This window comes from Boleophthalmus pectinirostris, unplaced genomic scaffold (genome assembly GCF_026225935.1).
Source record: "Boleophthalmus pectinirostris isolate CB_2022bp ecotype Guang Dong unplaced genomic scaffold, ASM2622593v1 HiC_scaffold_19, whole genome shotgun sequence".
NCBI classification, from domain to species: domain Eukaryota; kingdom Metazoa; phylum Chordata; class Actinopteri; order Gobiiformes; family Gobiidae; genus Boleophthalmus; species Boleophthalmus pectinirostris.
This window is the reverse complement of record NW_026571140.1, coordinates 5,369,744-5,390,619: the sequence shown is the minus strand read 5'-3', so window position 1 is coordinate 5,390,619 and position 20,876 is coordinate 5,369,744. Positions and strand designations below refer to the sequence as shown.

The 20,876-nt window shown below is 40.2% G+C and overlaps 1 protein-coding gene across 1 annotated transcript; it reads left to right on the top strand.

Moving 5' to 3' along the window:
* Positions 1-11,236: 11,236 nt before the first annotated feature.
* taldo1 (transaldolase 1) lies at positions 11,237-20,752 on the top strand. Its single transcript, XM_020917466.2, has 8 exons — positions 11,237-11,420; positions 15,083-15,206; positions 15,496-15,603; positions 15,738-15,869; positions 16,720-16,895; positions 18,811-19,008; positions 19,713-19,858; positions 20,457-20,752. Exons 1-8 carry the CDS (start codon positions 11,324-11,326, stop codon positions 20,487-20,489), a joined length of 1,014 nt encoding a protein of 337 aa, XP_020773125.1. The 5' UTR covers positions 11,237-11,323; the 3' UTR covers positions 20,490-20,752.
* Positions 20,753-20,876: the final 124 nt, after the last annotated feature.

Genomic DNA, 20,876 nt, shown 5'->3' with positions numbered 1-20,876 from the left:
CTTATTCTGGACTTTAAAGCACTTTAAATTATTTTGTGAATGAATTGTGCTATACAAATAAACTCGCCTTGCCTTGCTGTGGTGCGGCAAAAAACTAAAAAGGGGACAACATAGACCTTGAGCCCTAATATCCTCAATAAAAAGCACTTTTAAGTCTTAATTCTTCATATTCTAAGACTATCAAAGGCTTTTCAAGGCTTTTAAATGGAAAAAGTAGCATATTCCCAATTTTGTAAACCTCAAAATATCACAATAAATATTGAACTATGAAATGCATATTGTGAAAGTAACGCATCGAGGGATTTTGATATCATTACATCTCTATTATTTAGTGTTTTATCCTTCCAGTTACAGTTACATTTCTTTATTTCTAGAACCACTACTTTGTACTACCGGTACTTCAGTAGTAGTTGCAGTAATGGTACTTTTTCTTGCACACACGTTGAGCTACTCTACCCACATCTGTTAATTTGTTTCTGTAAGACTCTTCTGGCTAAAATATCTATTGAAATACATGATTGCACTTTATTGAATGCATATCTTGATTAATTCTCACAGATATGAACATTTAATTACATTTTTAATTACTTCGAGTACGTTTATTTAGTTTCTTGTAATATGCGCCATGTTTTTACCGCCTGCTCCTGTCACTTCCTACCCTAGTATGTCTTCTTCTTCTCTATATATTTTCCCTCCCTGATTGTTGGCCCACAATGCAAAATCAATACAAATGGAGACTGCAAAGACGGGAGAACGCTGGAACTTGCAATTTCACAGCGGATTGGACAGCAAGGAGCTTTTTCTGATGCAACAATGAAAAACGGCCCAGACCAACCAACCTCAGCAGATACAGTTTACGTCTACCCGCCTGACTCATGGTTTTCATTAAAGTTGGGATGAATTTTTAATGTAGAAAATGGATTATGGAAGTCAGAAAAACTACAGTGCAAGGTGTGGACGGTGTAAGGGAGCGTAATGGGTTTGATTTAGTGCGGGACGTGGCGTATCGGTGAGTTTTGCAGGTGGAAATTTCGCTGCAAATTTGCATAGTCACTTCTGCAGGTAGTTTTCATGTGAGCCAGGGAAGGAGAAAATCATGGGGGAACAGAGCATACTTGTGTATTTATGAATAATGATGAGCCAGGAGTTTATATTTTCAAATGTAAGCCTGGAAGTTGTACAATTAGCATCCAAGCCAGGGGTGGCCAAAGTTTTTTCACCGAGGGCCACATACTAGAAAATATACGGGATGCAAAGAACGCCAAGCCAAGAAAAAGAAAGCATGCATGTTCTGTAACGGGTAAGCCATGAGGGAAAACATGTTTTAATTACGTGAACAGCCTGAGTCTGTTAAAGGAATCAGCCTCTCAGTTCTTATGTCTTGTATAAAGTCACATACATACAGGACATACATGGTGTTTCACAAAAGAATGAAGGGTTGCTTATATTTTGAAATAATCTCACATAGTTTGGATGATGAGTTTGGGTGAGGATTTACACTGTTTTGTTGATGTCTGATGTGCCTTCATGCCTTGTGACATGATTAGGTGGTAATCCAGGACTTGATAAATATTTAGTTAGTTACTGTCATTTACAAGAATTTTCACAACTGATGTTATACAAAAATGCAATTAAAAGGCTCCTCTCATGCAAAATAACTTTTTTCACATTGTATCTTCTGCACATATACAAGCACAATTTGGGTTTTGGAACATCCATTACACAATAGTTATGAAATTTTACAGATTTCTTTCTTTTTTTTGTTAAAAAAAACACTGAATCAATCTAAAAATCACTTCGGCAACATATACAAGGCCCACACATCACTCTTAGAAGGTAGAAAGCTCTGAAAAGTTGATTTTGTATGAGATGGGCCCTTTAGTAACTTTTTAACCTGTACATGGATGATTTGCCTAGAAAACAACACTGTAAAACTGGATGTATGTTTGGGGACAGGCTTGTCAATCATCTGTTGCATGCTGATTATTTAGTTGTTCTAACGCCGTAAAGTGCAGGTCTACAGCAGCTGATGAGAGCCTGTTCAGAGTACGGGGATGCAGTATGATATAAGGAAGATCAAAAGATCAAAAGTTAAGCTTCCCCTCTTTTTGTTTAAATGAAAATCAACTGACTAATGTAACAAAAACAAAATACTTGGGCCATATTATTAGAAATGACTCCTGTGGTGATGATGACACCCAGCGTCAGTGCTGCAAACTGTATTCACAAGCGAATATGCTGGCACGCAAAATCCATCCATGTACAAACGACATCAAAACAACTCTTTTTACATCATACTGTGCTCCACTATATGCAGCTCACCTATGTTGTAATTACAGCAAAGCAAATGAAGGTGGCATATAATGATGCTCTCAGAATACTGCTAAAGACTCCAAGGTGGGAAAGTACGAGTGCTTTGTTTGTTACTGTAAATATTCCCATGTTCCAGGCTCTAATGAGGAACCTCATGCATAAATGTATGTGTAGGTTAAATGAATCAAGAAATGAAACGTATGTAACGTGTTTGACTGATGTTAAGGAAAGTGGCACCCAATATTACTGACCTTAAGTCACTGTAGGTTTTTTATGTGTGTGTGTGTGTGTGTGTGTGTGTGTGTGTGTGTGTGTGTGTGTGTGTGTGTGTGTGTGTGTGTGTGTGTGTGCTGGTGGGTTTATAATTTATGAATGAAGTGTATTGTGGGTGTGTGTCCTTCTGTGTATGCTTTGGACCCTGAGTCTGTAAATAAATTTTTAATAATTAAATGACACAGGTTATCTAATTGTGTCTATCTGAACCATTGCTCCCTCTGATGGTGACTAGTGCTACATGTTCTGAAATCTTTTCAATATTTATGCACTTCAACTTATAAAAATGACATACCAATGAATAAAGCACATCTAAGGCTACGTTCAGACTGCAGCCTGAAGTGACCCAAATGCGATTTTTTCATCCCTATGCTCCTGTATCTGGTCTTTTAATGACTGTCTGAACGACACAGATCTGATTTTTTCAAGTGCGACCCAGGCCACTTGGATATGTGCTCCTAAAACCAATACATATCTGATCTTTTGATATGCAACTTCAGTGGGGATGTCCCGATCACATTTTTTTGCCCTTGAATCCGAGTCCGAGTCCTTTGATTTTGAGTATCTGCCGATACCGAGTCCCGATCCGAGTCTATAAAACATTATGAAATGAACTAAGAGCAAAGAATAAGATCCAGGATGTGTGCAGGATCAGACTGTATTGATTTCATGTGTAGTATTTGGGCTGAACTTAGTGTGAAAAATCAACTGTCCAAAACTTAAATTTTTGTATTAACTTTTCTAACCATTCACCATCATTGTTGAAAATCTTGACTTTTCACAGTCTGGTCTTGGAATGTGTAACTTAGTAAACTTAATGAACTGGACAAAACAGGAACCAGACCAGAATCAGATCAGACCTGAGACTAGACTCTGCACAATCTACAGTTTGTATATTTAATATTATATGTTTGCATGTGCATTACATTTGAAACATTTAGGCTTGTCTATGATATCCAAATAATACAAAATCTTACCAAATAAAAAGGAAATGACAGATGCCCCACAGCCTCTCTCCCCCAGCCGCCCCCGCTCCCCCGCACCACCACTACATGCACAAACCCACAGCGGAGCGCACACCGCAACATCGGTCCCACCGCTCAATAGCCACTTCATGCAGGACAAACCCTCACAACGACGCCATCGGCCGTGCAGGTGTGAACACGGGCCACAGAACCCCAGGTAACAGCACCCGAGCACGACATGGCCCAAAAGTCCCAGTGTAAGTGCGCCTCTAGTACAACAGGCGCTGGGGCAGACAGTCGCGCTAACTGGACGTCCCTGAGCAAATCCCGCGCCTCAGAAAAACTGTTGTGTGCTGTGTCCTGTGTGCTATATATACTTATTATTTATCCGATGCCTGATCGGTACATAGCGTCCGAGTCTGGATCGAGTCCGCAGTCATGTGATCGGATCGGGACAACCCTAGACTTTATTCTGAACAGCCAGGTCACATTCATCCCATCTACACGTCAGGCTCAGAGTCTCGTCAACGGAGGGAAAGCGAGGTTAGCGAGTTCATTCATATTTGGGGGCATCGCTATATTCAGGTCAAGTTGGAGGGGTCTTATCGGAACCGGGTGATTTTTTAAAATGATTGCCAAAGAAATGTCCGAGCGCGGCTACAGACTGTCCTGGCTCCAGTGTCAATGAAAAATAAAGAGCCTGCGAGACAAATACAAGGAGACTAAAGAGTCAAACAAACGAAGCGGCCCTGGACGTGTAATCTGTCCATTTTACGAAGAACTGGACTGTATTTTGGGAGACAAGCCCAGAGTTTAGGTGACTTTTGTAAACACTGAGCACGTTCTCTGCATGTGACATCGTTGTGTCCTTCAATGCTGATGCGGGACACTTTTGGGGCTTTTAAAGTTCACATACAAGTCAAGTTTATGTGAACAACCTCGTAAAAAAAATTGAGTATTAAGCTGATTAAGAGAGATGTTCTCGCTTTACCTTGAATGTTCCACAGTGAGGCATTCATCTGTTTTTCTTGCGACAGTTAGTTACTACGGAAGCCGAGAGAGGTCACAACAAACACAAATGTGACAACACAACAAAAAGATACAACACACCAAAAAAGCCACAACGGAAATGACCACGGGACTCTATTTTAATGCAAACGCCGCAACAAATACAAACACCACAACATAAATGCAAATGCTGCAACACATCAACAAGCCACAACACATCAACAAATCAACAAGCCACAACGGAAGTGACCGCGGGACTCTATTTTCCCACGGACTGATCAAGCGGCAAGTGAAGAAGAAGAACTACAACGTGAAAAGAAAAGGAACGGAGAAGTTGGAAACGTAAGTAAAAGTAATTTATTGTTTTATCATTATTCGTTTCATGTTGTAGTTCTTCTTCTTCACTTGCCGCTTGATCAGTCCGTCAGAAAATAGAGTCCCGCGGTCACTTCCGTTGTGGCTTTTTGATGTGTTGTGGCTTTTTAATGTGTTGCAGCTTTTTAATGTGTTGCGGCATTTGCGTTTGTGTTGTGGCATTAAAATAGAGTCCCGCGATCATTTCCATTGTGGCTTTTTTTGGTGTGTTGTGGCATTTGCATTTGTTGTGGCATTTGCATTTGTTTTGGCATTTGCATTTGTTGCGGCGTTTGCGTTTGCATTTGTTGTGACCCCTCTCTGCTTCCGTAAATTACTGATTATTTTATTCATAAAAAATATAACAAACATGTATTTTTACTGTGAGCTGCATCACCACAGATCTGACCTCTAAATGAACCTGATGGTGTCACACTAACACAGATCAGTTTAAAGCCACAGTGTGCGACATTCCAATCAAAGCAACGACATCTCCATAGAGACGACGAGAGGCAGGTGGCTGATCCTCTAACAGAAAAGTTATAGTGCATGTTTTAGTACACAAAAACATTTTTATGTCTTGGTTTTCTAAACACGCAGTCTGAGTTAAAAATACAGCAAAACACAAGAGTCCTGTTAGTCCAAATGTGAGTCAGAGTAAAACGCCCTCCTGCAGCCTCCCTGGACCTCGCATAAGGCCACATTGTACCTCAGCGAATTCCACGCTCCAAAAAAGTCTGTCTGGGGTCTCCTCCCAGAAACCTCCTTAACCGAGGGAACGAGAGAGAGGAAGGAAAAGAGAGAGGGAGGGAGGGAGGGAGGGAGGGAAGAAGGAAATGAGGGGCGTGAGGGAAAAGGGATAGGTGATGAAGGAGAAATAGAAGAGACGAGGAGAGAGAGACAGAGAGAGGAAAGATGGGAGGGAGAGAGCGAGTGAGGGAGCAAGAGAGAGGGGGGCAGAAAAATGATGATAGAGAGAGGGAGAGAATGATTGAAAGAGAGAGAGAGCAAGGAAGGAGGACGAGACAGAAGAGGAAAGAAGAGAAAGAGAGAGAAAGTGAAGGAGGAAGGGAGGGAGCGGGGAGGGAAGGAGAGACTGAGTGAGAAAGGGAGAGAGAGGGGGACAGAAGAAGGATGAGAGAGAGGGGGAGAATGATTGAAATAGAGAGAGAGAGAGAAGGAGGAAATAAAAGAAAAGAGAGAAAGTGAAGGAGGAAGGGAGGGAGCTGGGAGGGAAGGAGAGACTGAAGGAGGAAGGGAGAGAGAGGGTGACAGAAGAAGGATGAGAGAGAGAAAGAGAGGGGGGGAGAACAATTGAAATAGAGAGAGAGAGCAAGGGACAAAAGAGGGGTGAGGAGGAAGAGATAAATAAAAGAGGAAAGAAGAGAAAGCAAAAGTGAAGGAGGAAGGGAGGGAGCAGGAAGGGAGGGAGAGAGGGACAGAAGAACGATGAGAGAGAGGGGTTGAATGGGTGAGAGAGAGAGAGCAAGCGAAAAGGAGGGGTGAGGAGGAAGAGACAGAAGAGGAAAGACGAGAAAGGAGAGAGAAAGTGAAGGAGGAAAGGAGGGAGAAACTGAGGGAGGGAGAGAGAGGGGGACAGAAGAAGGATGAGAGAGAGAGAGGGAGAGAATGATTGAAAGAGAGAGAGAGCAAAGGACAAAGATGGGGTGAGGAGGAAGAGACAGAAGAGGAAAGAAGAGAAAGAGAGAGAAAGTGAAGGAGAAAGGGAGGGAGGTAGGGATGGAAAGGGGGACAGAAAAATGATGAGAAAGAGAGAGGGGCAGAGTGATTGAAAGAGAGAGAGAGCAAGGGGCTAAGACAGGGTGAGGAGGAAGAGACAGAAGAGGAAAGAAGCGAAAGAGAGACAGAAAGTGAAGGAGGAAGCCAGGGAGAGAGGGAGGGAGGGAGCGGGAACAGTGGGAGTTAGGGAGGAAGAGAGGAATGGCTGGTATTCCAAATGTTGTTCCCAGAGCTTATTTTCATCCTATCATCATGTTCAGGGACATGACACACGGTCGACCAATCAGAACGCAGCGTGTCTGACCACATCACCACAATCCAAACAAGCATGAGAAACACACAACTGGTAAATATGTCTCCGAAATTATTTTTATTCTATTTTTCACTTTATCTATCCATTTTAAGGCAAACAAAAGCAATGAAGTAGCTGTCAGACTTTTTTGGACATGAACAAAAAATGCCTATAGTAAAATGATTAAAATATTGTCACGATACTTAAAATTTATAACTCGATTTTGATATTAGTAAGGAATCCATACTCAGTACCAATTCTGCAGTGTTGGGGAGTAACAGATTACATGTACCAGAGTTACGGAATAAGAGTACAACTTATGAGTAACTGTATTCAGTTACAGTTACTGTTTCAGTGAGTGGTAATTGGATTACAGTTACTTGGGTCTACCAGGTTACCAGGTCTAAAACCAGGTCTAAAACCAGGTGTAAACCAGATCTAAACTAGATCTAAACCAGGACTAAACCAGGTCTAAACTAAATCTAAACCAGGACTAAACTAGGTCTAAAACCAGGTCTAAACTAGATCTAAACCAGGTCTAAACCAGGTCTAAACCAGGACTAAATCAGGACCAAACCAGGACTAAAACAGGACTAAAACAGGATTTAACAGGACTAAATCATGCTGCATGGACGTGTCTCCTCTTCTATCAATAATATTTTTAATTTGGTTAAGTAAAGTCTGGGCTTTTCATTTTCTTTTAGCAGACAAAACATCTTATGTTACGATATCCTCATCTTTGCTCCTCTACAGCAAATCAAGTAATCCAAAATATTCAGATTACGTTACTCACCTTAAGTAACTTAATGGATTCCGTTACAAACTACATTTTGGGGTATGTAATCTGTAATCTGTAGGGGAATACATTTTCAAAGTAACCTTCCCAACACTAACTACAATGATACAAAAAAAGCTTTATTTAGAACAACAGAATATGATTTTCAATGTTAAATCATAGTACTTTCTTGTTGGTCCACAGTGCTCCATGCATGTACTTAAAAATTAATTATATTGTCTAAATAAAAACTCTTTATTATCATCGTGGTATCGTAATCATTAGGCCTATGTTATTCAAAAGTAAGGCTGGACTAAGTTTTAATAGCGTTGTTCAATTTGTCCGTAATGTTGTTGTTTCCTTTTTTTTTTTTTTTTTTTCCCCTGAATAGAAATTAATGAATAAAAATGTTGTGTATTGGCTATAATGAGGACCCCCGGAAGAATATTGTCAATGCAACGGCTAATTACGAAAAAACAACAAATCAACAGGCGCGTTTCTCTCCAAACAGCAACTTATCCACGTCCAATCAATGCGTCTGGAGCCTTAACTAAACCAATAGTGTCCCTGCCTGCCTCGCGTAAGACAAATGGCGCCCTCGCGTAGTTTATCCGCTTTAATTAGACAAAAGTGGCCCCGGAAAACAACCGATTTATCACAAGAAAATCACTGCAGTGTGCACAAACTTCGCGGCCGGTCACAGAATGCACAATGAGGAGCGGCAGGCGCGTCCGAGGAATGCGTAAAAAGGAAAAGTTGGCCAGGCACTCACCGCTCACTCGTGCCGCGTCTCCGTCCTCTTCCACGCACCTCACGCGGGTTGTAACGCCACGCCAAAACTTCCACACTTGTTGCCGCTCTCCCTCTCTCGCCCCGAGCCGTGCGTAATCCGCGGCTGTGGAGAGTGCCAGGAGTGGAGAGCGACGGTGTAATGGTGACATCTAGTGGGGAGACGGGGAACGGCAGTGATAAGAAACGGGAATGTAAATAGAGTTTAGGTGATTTGTGTGTTTGGTTAAAACTGTGGGTGTTTCAGGTGACGTCAGTGATCACGTTCAACATCTGTGAGTTTACCTTTTGGTTGATAGGCTGGTGGTGGTGGTGGGATTGGAAGCCCCATTTTCCATCAGTCTATACCCCAGGGCAGCTCCATAATCTTATCACTGTTCACACTAGAGAATAATGAATCAGTGTAGAGCTTTGAGGGGTTTACTAAGCGCAATATAAATGTGAAGCTTTATTATTATGTGACCCTGAAATCCTTTAACATTCACATTGTTATGTGTGGATAGCAGCCCTCAAGAAAGGGGTTTTAACAAAATCAACAATTCCATCAGAAAGTCAATATGTTGTGACAGAGGAGCAGGACTACGGTGTCATAGGAGAGAAGACCATTTAAAACTGTCACTCCCACCTACTCCACAAGGAGCAGCAGTGAGAGCAGGTCATGGAGTCTGACCTGTTTCATTAACCAATGTCAGCTTGGAGTAACTATTGATTACCAAGTTTGAGGCCTTTTCTTGAAGACTGCTTGGTCCTTTCAGGATGACACAATCTCGTGTGCACTTCAGGCCGAAGGGCACAGTGTTAAATCTATCACATGGATTTCTTCTCATTTGTGTTTATTCAAACAGATGAACATCAATGTAAAAGTAAAGAATAAAACCAAAGTCCTCATTTCATGTCCTCATTCTCTCCAGTAAGACAAGAAAACAGCACACAGTTAGGGATATCACCAGCAGTGTTATTTGCACATAATCACAGAACATGGAATTGTTGGTAATGGTCTTGTGTGAAAAGATCACACAGCCTAGTGAAAAATCCACACCTCACGTCTAATTTTAAATATGAGCACATGCTTGACATCAGCCTGTTTCTCACCACAATGACGACACAACACCTGCCTGCTGGACTTTTGGAGATTTTGAATAGGTCCACTTAAATGTGGACCTATTCAAAATCTCAAAAAACAGAAATTCATGACACAAACATGATGTTTAACCCATTAACTTCTTGGGCTGTTTTTTAAAGAAAATATAGTAAAATGTAATTACCTTGTTGACATGTTTCGGCTGCTGCTGCTACAACACCGGAGACAGTTCTGATGATGGCAGCTGCAGAAACATGTCAACAAGGTAAAAACACTTTACTGTATTGTCTTTAAAAAACAACCCAAGAAGTCAAAGTACATAAGAAGACAAAATGAACATCTTTGGTTTAATAGATATAGATAGAATATGTAAAAGGCTATGTGACCACATTACAAACACTCTCGCCTCACAGCAAGATGGTTCATGATTCCATCTATCTATCTATCTATCTATCTATCTATGCACAGTATGCATATAATTAGGCCATAGGACAGTCATATCCCACTGCCCAGTGCCCAAACATACAACCAACCGCTTTGCCTAAATTTGTTTGGGCACCTGTCAAAAGTTTGTGTGCCTGTTATTATGTCAGGACAGTGAGATGCCGTGTGACTGTGCTTGGGAAAAATTATTCCCTTTGCTTATTTTGACTGAATAAACTTTTATCGCATTGTTTTAGGTTAGGCCTTAAGACAAAACTGTAGTATTCAGAGATAGAAAGCCTTTAAACTGTAGACAATGTGAACTTTAACTTAGGGTGATCAGATTTTCAAAATAAAAAACTGGGACTGCCCTGGTTTGTGGTGGTTGGTAATAGCAGAAGTGTGCGTAATTAAGGAAAATTATTCTGCACTTGGCCCAGTCATGACTAACATGAATCAATATAGTCAGGTTTTCTTTGTGTTTTGGTCATTTTTAAGCAGCTTTTCTGTATTTTACCTAAACAAATGACAATTTATGTCTCTCTTTACTGTTGACAGGGATCAAATGGGTCAAAAATAGGAACGCCTGTGATATTTCTTGTATGAAACCGGGCCAAATCACTGATTTTCTATCAATCAATCAATCAATCAAACTTTATTTCTATAGCACCTTGACCAAATCTGACCAAAGCCGACCAAAGTGCTGTACCAAATTTGCAACATCCCAGAATGCACTGCATGTGAGGGTCTCTCTCTCTCTCTCTCTCTCTCTCTCTCTCTCTCTCTCTCTCTCTCTCTCTCTCTCTCTCTCTCTCTCTCTCTCTCAAAAAAAAAAAAAAAAAAATCTGGATTGTATATTACTACCCCATATGATAATTTTCCCCAAATATCAGATTTTTCCTGTGACCAGAACCCTAAATAAGCAGGCTTTAATTAAACGATCACCCCACTGTTTGCACCGGGACCGGGGGACCTCCAGCAGATGTTGCCCAGCACATCGTTGAGCTCTGCTGGGTTGGTGAGGGGTCAACATCTCACACAGGTTTGCATAAATCTGCTGGGACAGGGGACACAGGGCTCCAAACTAAGACTGTCCCGGGCAAACAGGACGTCTGCTCACCCTACTCTAACTCAACCCGTGTCCTTTTTAATCCGGGATACATTCTGGACCAGAGCACCACCCCGCAGTGCACGCGCCCTGGCTGCTGTGAGGGCCGCGCGCTCCCGACGCCGCCGCTGTCACACACACATCCACGCGGCCTCACGTGCTCCTCTGTGCCGTATATAAGCGCCCCTCTCCCGGCCTCAGCATGAGCGCATCCCCGGACAAACGCCGAAAGATGGAGTCAGCGCTCAGCCAGCTCAAGCACTACACCGTGGTGGTGGCGGATACGGGCGATTTTAACGGTAACTACGCTGAAATCCCCCCGGCTAATGCGGCCGGGCTAGCGGGCTAAGCCTCCGGGAAACATGGAGCGGGACTTGAGCTAATGTCAATGACCGCTGTGTCAAATGAAGTGGAGGGAGTGTGTGTTAGTAACGAACGCGAGCTTCGGTTCATGCTGTTTCTATTAGCCCGCTAACGTTAGCATGCTAACTTTCTGCTAACACACTGCGAATACTTAATTTAGCTGTTTGTTAATAAGCTCATAAGCGGATTTCTTACTATATTTAGCCCTTTTAGACCACATTGCTTCCCACTATGGCTCATTACAATGTCGTGCTGCATGTAACAAGCTTCAGCTGTCAAACTTCTGTCAGCCTGTGCAGTGATAACAACAGGTTGCTGGAGTTTTCCTGTAATAAAACAATGCAAAGCTGTATAAAGACAAAAGGCGTGCACGGTGTGTGGTTTCCGTGTATGTGCTCAGAGCAGAAGGTCAGGTCTGTTTCTCAACACAAGTGAATGAGGAACAGTAATTGCATTATTGTGGTTGTGATGTCAAGCAGAGCTCCTTTCCCTTGTGTGTGTCCAGTCAGGATGACATGACAGAATCCCATGTGCACTCAGCCTTGTAGTGCACAGTTATGTTTTTCTATTTGTGTCAATTCAGTGCACATCAACAATTAGCATAGGACTTAAAAGTAGTAATATTAATAATGCAGATTTATGAACAGTGAAGACAATACTCAGTGAAGTGACTGTGGTAATGCTGACAAAATTAATACCTCATTTTTTTGTATTGAGTATCACGATAATGTTATTCAGTAGGGCTGTTGGTCGACTAAATACATTCTTTATCGATTTAAAGACGTGTTACAAATCAATTAGTCGAGTATAGAGGAGGCATGGCAGAAGATCTCAAAACTATTCTGTATTTCAACTATTTTTGCACAAATACTAGGAAACTCCATTTATATGTAAATGCTTATTAAAGTAATTTCTATTATTGTTCATATAAATCCTTCTGATCATAATAAAATGGTCAACTAATACAAATTCAGGTCTACTAAGACTACTAAGTAATGGGGGTACCTTCTTTAATAATTATAAATCAATTCACTAGTGCATTGCCAATTGTTATAACTATTATATTTTCTTATTGACATAATAATGCCAAAAGTATTCTAGTGAAACATTGTTAATTATGTACAACAAAGACTATTTTACATGAAAATACCAATAATAATTCCTTGCTGCCACTCTTTAGTCAACTCTAAACTCTTCTATATCTCTATGTATCTGAGCCGGCCTGCACTCTCAAGACTACACCTGCTCGCTTTCAACATCAGACCCAATACTTCCTCCCAAAAGTTTTTGTCTTTGGTATTTGTCCCATCACCATCCTGCCCTGCTGGATGCCCAGGTATATGTTAGTTTTTACTTTCTGTGGGTATACTGAGAAGTAATTAAACCCAGATAGGAGAGAGCAGATTTTGAACGTAGGTCTCCATAAGTCATGGAATACCACTGAATAGCTGCTTTGTACCATTACTTCCTCACTCATGGTTGACTGGTGGTGGCTCATTACTACACTGTAAAAACCCAGGTCTTACCCAACTGTTCTGTCACCTTACAAAACCCTGCCCCAGCCCGAAGATTCTGTCAGCGCTGCTATTGACTGCATACTTCATCTGGAGGAAGATAAGGGGCCACATTAATATATAGGTGTACATTTTCTCACTTAACTAAACATGTACATGCATGCTCTCATCAGTATTCCCATTATAGATGTGCTCAGTTAAAGACTAACTCTTTCAAATCAAGTAATACATTGCTTCCTGTATAAGTGAAGTTAGTTACACCTGACTCCTTTCAAAAAACCCTCACAAGTCAATATTTGCAATATGTCCTGTCCAAAAGTAGAATGTCTTCTAATCAGCAGATCCTTAGTGAATTCCAGTATAGAAAATTTTTCTGAAATGGTTGTGGAACATGTCAGTATGAACTTTGTCCAGCAGGGGGGGTGTGAGTTCCACCATTGCCATCAATCACAGATGAGCATACAGTTGAATCTTGTTGTAGACATGGTTCCTTCACTTCACTATTGGCCAAGCGAGTCGATATTTGCACTCTTTAGTGTATCGGCTGTTGGCCTTAAATGTCCAACTGATATTCAGTGTTGGCCACGCGGCCGTCTAAAGAATATGCATAAGACTTCATTTGCATACTTAAGTGGGAATAGAAACCTGCACAAACTATTCTATTAAAGGTTTGTTGTACAAAAGGGTCGTGGAACTTGTAGCAGAGTGGAGTTTGTCATGAATGTAAATAATAAAATTTGGGGAAAATCAATTAAATTAACCAACTACTGGTTTCGACCATGAAAAAAACCTGTATCTATCAATCTGTACGTTTTCCTTCAGGAAATTCTAGTTTACTACTACACGCCACTATTTACATTTACTTCCTCAATATTGGAATTCCTTAAGTAAGTTCTGCTGTCAGTGCTCTGTATGTTTTCCTAATATCAAAAACAGTGCTTTTTTGTATTTCTGTTAAAACACCCCTGTGGCGTTTAGATGTATTTTTTCTAAAAACAGAATACATGTTCTTGCAGAGCCATAGGGCCCTTTACGTCAACACCAGGTAAACTGATGCAAATTCCTTTTGTGCTAAGAATAAGCTACAGAAGAATTTAAAAAAGGATGTGTTTTTTTTTTTCCATGGACAATGTTGACTTTGTTTAGTAACACAACAATGGCAGATATTCAAGTGTAGGGCAGATTTTTCCCCAATTTCCCCCAAATGATACAAAATGAAATTGCAATATACTGAGTAACAATTATAGCTCAAACAATGTTTTTTTTCATGGCCGATGCTGATGATGATTGTTCAGAATCCATATCAGGTGATCAGTGGTAAGCTCTGCTGATATTTCAGGCTATTGGTCTATTTGTAGTTACAGTGCATTGTTTTGTGTGCTGTATCTTGTCAATAGTTCAATAGTTCTGTATCTCTAGGTTTTAAACTGGTTCTAGGCTTCTGAATTCCCACTTAGATTTGTGACTGAAAGGACGTCCTTGAAGACAAAGGAAGAACAGCAGCATGTGTATTGTAGAAACACATTTAGAACCTTTCTGGAAACGTTAGGGCTTTTTATGTTACGTTTGTCATGATATTAAGGCTACTATATTTTGACTTATGTACTTTTTCTTGCTGTGACTAAGATTGTCAAAAGTATTGAAAATCAGATGCCAGTCAATACTAAAATTTGTATCAAAACTAGATACTCGTTTCAGCAGGTATCAATAAAAAAAAAAAATCACATTCCGGAGACATAAATTAGCCCTTCCTGAATGTCTTTAGAATGATGTTGATCTGTATCAGAAGTATAAGAGCACATCGACTAGTATATGCCCATGAACCACTATGGAACCTACCTGGACCACTGAGGGATTACACACATATAACATGACACGATAAAATCAAAAGTATTATTTAATGTTGAAAGTCACATTCTATCATCTAAAGTGCTTTTGTTATCATTGTGGTACAGAGTATCAAGTCTATTCCTTACTATTGAAATGTAAGTATCGTAACACTAATTGTGACAGGCATACTTTATATTTCTGATTGGTAACTATCTTTTCCTAAGTCCTAATATGTTTTCCTAATTGTTTTGCAGCTATTGAGCAGTACAAGCCTCAAGATGCCACCACAAACCCCTCACTCATCCTTGCTGCTGCCAAGATGCCAGCCTACCAGCAGCTCCTCGACCAAGCCATCAAGTATGGCACTGCCAAAGGAGGGTAGGTTCAGCTCCCACTCAATTTCGCTATTGTTAATTTTTTTTTTTATTTCACACATTAAAATTGCTTTAAACTACAGCACAAATAAAAATGAATTTCTCAGAATTTACAAATGACAGATGATTGGCTATGGACCTCTTGATTTAAAGGTTGTGCCATATCATTGATGATTAGTTATGACTGAATCTCGGTCTTTTCTCTATGAATTCCCCTGCCCTGGCTCAAGTTAAAATACTTCTCCTTATGTAACCAAACACAAGTGTAAATGTACCCTTGTGCCTGTGTGCAGGTCTGAGGAGGAGCAGGTCGCTCACACTATGGACAAGCTGTTTGTCAGCTTTGGTCTGGAGATTCTCAAGAAGGTCCCAGGCAGGGTCTCAACAGAGGTGGACGCCAGGTCAGTTCCCACATTCCCTTTCAAATGATTACATCGTCTAAATACAATTAAAACGGTCCCACATTTACATGGACATTTTTATTATTGTCATTACTTGCACTAATTGCTTGTATGTGTCTATTGTCACCTTGCAGATTGTCTTTTGATAAAGATGAGATGGTAGCCAAAGCCCTGAGGCTCATTGCTTTGTATGAGGAGGCAGGTATAAGCAAGGAACGTGTCCTAATCAAGCTGTCATCAACATGGGAAGGAATCCAGGCCGGCAAGTATGTATCAGTACAGTAGAGCCATTTTAGCTGCACATTCATCATTCACATTCAGTCCCGTTCATTTCACTTCATTTTTACACAGCTCAGTGTATTATTTGGAAAATGCATAGTACATTGGCTTCTGTTTGACTTCGGGTAGTGTAGGTTTTATAAAGGTCTGGGATATGACATGAAATCTGTTCGACTGTCCAATGCACACTGCACATCTTGGTGCATCTATACACAACCCAAATCTGTTTGGTCTATTTTGGACAGAGGCTCTTCTTAGCTGTCTGTAGTACCTTAATTGTGCTCCCAGTCCTGAAGAGTGTGTTAAAGACCAAAGAAACAGCCAGAAGGCCGCATATGGATAGTGGTCATTAATCTCATGGCTGTGCAATAGTCATTTGAGTAGAGTCATTGGGGAAGGAACATGCATACCATAAACATTATGAACCATGAATGGTCTTTTACTGAGTACATCAGTTTTAGTCACATTCAGAAACTAATTATTAGGATAAATATTCAGACCTATTCGGAATATTTATACTAAGAGAGCCAAAACTTGCCTTGAAAGAGTTGTACCAGTAGGCGGAAGGATCTGAGGAATGCTGTAAGTGACTTGTGTACCTGGTCAGTGTGCCTTGGATCCTTCTACCTATTGGTGTAACTCTTTCAAGGCAAGTTTTGGCTCTTTGTGTATGTGTCTTTCACATTCTCTAAGAGCATGTGACGTTTTTACATTTTTCTACACAGTTCCTGACCCAGTGAAGCATTCCCTTCCTTACCTGCCTTCTTGGTCTGAATAATGTTGGACTTCATTGTACTGTGTATTATAAAGTGTGGATCCTTGTTATGTGTGTTGCAGAGAGCTGGAGGAGAAACATGGTGTCCACTGTAACATGACGCTGCTGTTCTCGTTTGCTCAGGCAGTGGCCTGTGCTGAGGCTAAGGTCACCCTCATCTCTCCTTTTGTAGGCCGCATCCTGGACTGGTACAAAGAGAACACTGAGAACAAGAGCTACGAGCCCCACGAAGACCCAGGTAAACCTAACATTTTAATGGGCTTTACAATTCTGCTTTCAAAGTCATCATTCATCCTAGCAATGGATACAGCAACTGGTATCGAAACTAGATAGTCATTTGAGCACGTATCTATACTTAAAAAGTCATATTCACGGGACAGAAATGAAGCTTTCCGGAATAGCTTTAGAATAATCTGGAGCTGTATCAGAACAAGTATAAGAGCACATAGACTTGTATACACGCATGGACCACTATGGAACCTACCTGAACCACCGAGGGATTACACACATATAAGACCACATGGGAGTAGAAAAGAAAATATATTTTTAATGTTGAAAATCACATTCTATTGTTTAAATAGTGTTTTCTTTTTTTTATTATTATCATCCTGGTATCGGATGTTGTATTGAGTATTCAAATCTTGTTTGAAATTTTAGGATTGTGACAACACTCTAATATATGCCCATAAGTCCACCCTGAGGGAGAAGCTCCAACAAGTGACCAAATTAAAAAAGTTCTGATGCACATGCATTAGATGATTAACTTATTTTAACATCTGATAGATATGTGCAACACTCGAGTTGAATTCTACACGTTTCTCAATCTGGAATGGCTCTCAGTGATAGCGATCTGAAAGTTCAAACGGATAAGTCAAAGCATCAGCCGAGCAAACCTTGGTCCAATAGCGTTGAGAGGAAAGCAGATCTCTTTGGCCATGTTTGTTTTGGTTCATTTGGACGCTTCACCTTTGGATTATCAGATGATGGCAGCTGTCTGAACCTGGCAAATATCATCTATGTCTGTTAAATACTCACTTCCCTGTGTATGTGAAATAGGAGGGCACTGGTACTAGTGCTCAACAGGTTCAAGATATATTTGCATTGAGTGATGTCTGTGGAGCGCAGACAGGAAAAACCCAAGTTTTCATGACTTTAGATTTACAAAGTAAGATGAAGTATTCTTAAAGTATGGAGCTAGCTATGAATAGGTGTTTTAGCAAATGACTGCCTTGAGGTCTAATGGCTATGTTGTGCAGACGAGTCCATCCTGACCTGATGTAATGTTGTTTGTTCAGAACTTGTTTCTTCATCCCATCTGACTTCCTCTGTAAAATGTTGAAAACACCAGTGCTCTTCTCATGCATCAGGTTGATTTAATTATGGATGTTTACAGTTAACCTGTTGTCTTCACTTCATGTGGAAATGCAGCAAAGATCCAAAGAAATTATATGTTATATTTGTGTTGAAAAATCATTTTATATTATTTTAAATTATTTTTGACAGAGCACAGCAGCCACAATGCATATTATTAAATTCATCATTTATAGTGGATAAGAGAAATGTCTGGCAGAAACTGTCTGCTCCAGAGGGTTTAAGTCTCTATAGAATCTGTGTTTTTTGATTTAACATTTAGTAATCAATCATTTTTAATAAACAAATGTACATATGGACAGTTCAAACTACATTTTGGTATTTGGGAATGGAGTTTATTCCTTGCATTTTAAATAGAAAAAGCAGTTAACATATTCTATATCTCTTACTGAAAATTGTGATTTGCCCTCATTTGGGTTTAGTGTGTATGTGCCAGTACCCTTTGTGGCAATTAATGCACTCTCCTAATATGAAGACACGTCAAAATCCAAAGTTTTTATTGACCACATTAGTGAAGAAGCAGAATGTGTTTATTAAACTTTGTCACAGAATATGATCCTGGTAAACTGATACATGGATTCTGTTTTGGAATGTTGTGTGTGTTTTTTTTTTTTTTTTTTTTTTTTTTCATGGCTTTCTGTGACCTTGTGCATATGTGCTAAGCTATAATTAAACCTATTTAAATACGTTGTCTCAAACTGGTAAAGCTGCATCTTTGTACCATACCACAGTCAACAGTTTCAATACATCGCTCACTTTACCTTTCCTTTTGTTTATCCCAGGTGTGATCAGCGTCACTAAGATCTATAACTATTATAAGAAGTTTGGCTACAGCACCGTGGTGATGGGAGCTTCGTTCAGAAACACGGGCGAGGTGAAAGCCCTGGCAGGATGCGACCTCCTCACCATCTCCCCCTCTCTGTTAGCCGAACTCAGCCAGGACCACAGTGCTGTGCCACAGATGCTCCATGTGGACAAAGGTAATGCCACCATCAACTGTCCTCCTGCGGAGCCCTGGGCACCTGCCAAACACTTAATCCAGTTTAAACTAAATCAGATGTCCTCACAGCCCCCTCCTAAACCTGCTACCACATATGACATCATTTTGTCTCATTGATGACACATCCGTACATATTTTACTTAAATGTCCTACATGAGGCAAAATTGATTCTTGTGAGCTTTTACCCATTTTATAATGCTGTTACCTCATCCAAAACATATAGGTCTAGGGTTGTTTTTTTGTTTAATTCATACATGTTATGTTTGAGTAATGCTGCATTATTAGTCTGTCTGTATATCTGGAATTGCCAATGTCTACTGAATTTAGGGTAAAAAGTAGCTGTTAACTTGTTTCACAAAGCGGAAGAGAGCATTTTGAGGTTTGGAGATGTAGACAGACTAATAAAGGGTTAATCAAACATGTATGAATGAGACAAAATGCAACACAGCACAACACAACACATTCTAATATAGCTTAAAACTCACAGGAGTCAGTTTTGTGTTTATATATTAGTCAATATTGTGGCTTTCAATTAACAGAATGTAAAAGATCTACATGTGATCCTAGTTTTATTTCAAAGTAAAAAGAAAAATGCTGTAAGTTGTCCCATGGTCACTTGTATGGGAGTATGGCTCTAATTGCCAGCTGTTTTTTTTTTTGTTTTTGTTTGTTTGTTTTTTGCAGCTAAGACCTGTGACCTGGAGAAGATTCACCTGGACGAGAAGTCTTTCCGCTGGCAGCACAACGAGGACCGCATGGCTGTGGAGAAACTGTCTGACGGCATCCGCAAGTTCGCCGCCGACGCCATCAAGCTGGAGACGATGATTAAGGTAAGACTTTTACAAGTTTCTATGTAGTAAAACTTGGGGTTGGTATATTCGCTGTACAAAAACAAAACAGTACAGTCCTGACAGTAAATTGCTTAAAGGACCCATATTCTTACTCTATTTTCTCATCTGTTTTGTTGTTTCCTTATCACAAACATACCTGGAGTTTTGTTTGATTCACATACATTTAACTCTCAAACTCTGAATATTTAGGCCAAGTTTTTCTCTCACATAGCAAACGCTCTGGTGAAACACTGTTAGTAGTAATACGGGAAGTGCTCTACTGTGTTTACTGTATTGTGTTACTCCATACACTTTCATTAAAATCATAATAATTTATATTAATTTCAGCTTTGGACTTGCAAATCTCTGCGAAACAAAATGTAAAGGTAGCTACTTACTCGGAAACTACCACTTCATGACAGCATTTTAATCTTTGAGTAATCTTTTATTATTAAACTGTCCACATCTCCAAACATGTCAATGAAATAAAACTCGACTCTGGGTATGTTTTTGATGAGGCCACAGCATTATAACATGTCTAAAATCTCACAATAGACCATTTTCTATCAATAATATTCAATGTTTTTGTCTTTTACAGGAGAAAATGCTCAATATGAAGAACGGACAGTAACGACTCTCCACTCCTCGGGATCAGAGCGGCAATTGGCTTTGGCCCAACTACTCTTAATCCTTTAAAATTCCCTCTGGACATTTTCCAGCTGGACTAAACTCAAAATCATCACCTAATGTCTTATTGAGATGTAATATTTTTCTGAAGACCAAAAAAAAGCTAAATCCTAGGACCACATTGTTCTCCGATTTCAATGAATTGTAACACGGCTATCATTCCTTTTGTTGTATTTGCACCCAGTAAAAAGTAACTTGTAAATTGTACGTTTATTGTCTCATAATTGTTTCTGTCTTAGGTAACACGTTAGGGAGGTGTAGAGTGACACAGGCAGCGCACTGAAAGCATTCACATCTGTAAGGCCAGGCAAGCTCCTTATTTAACACGCTT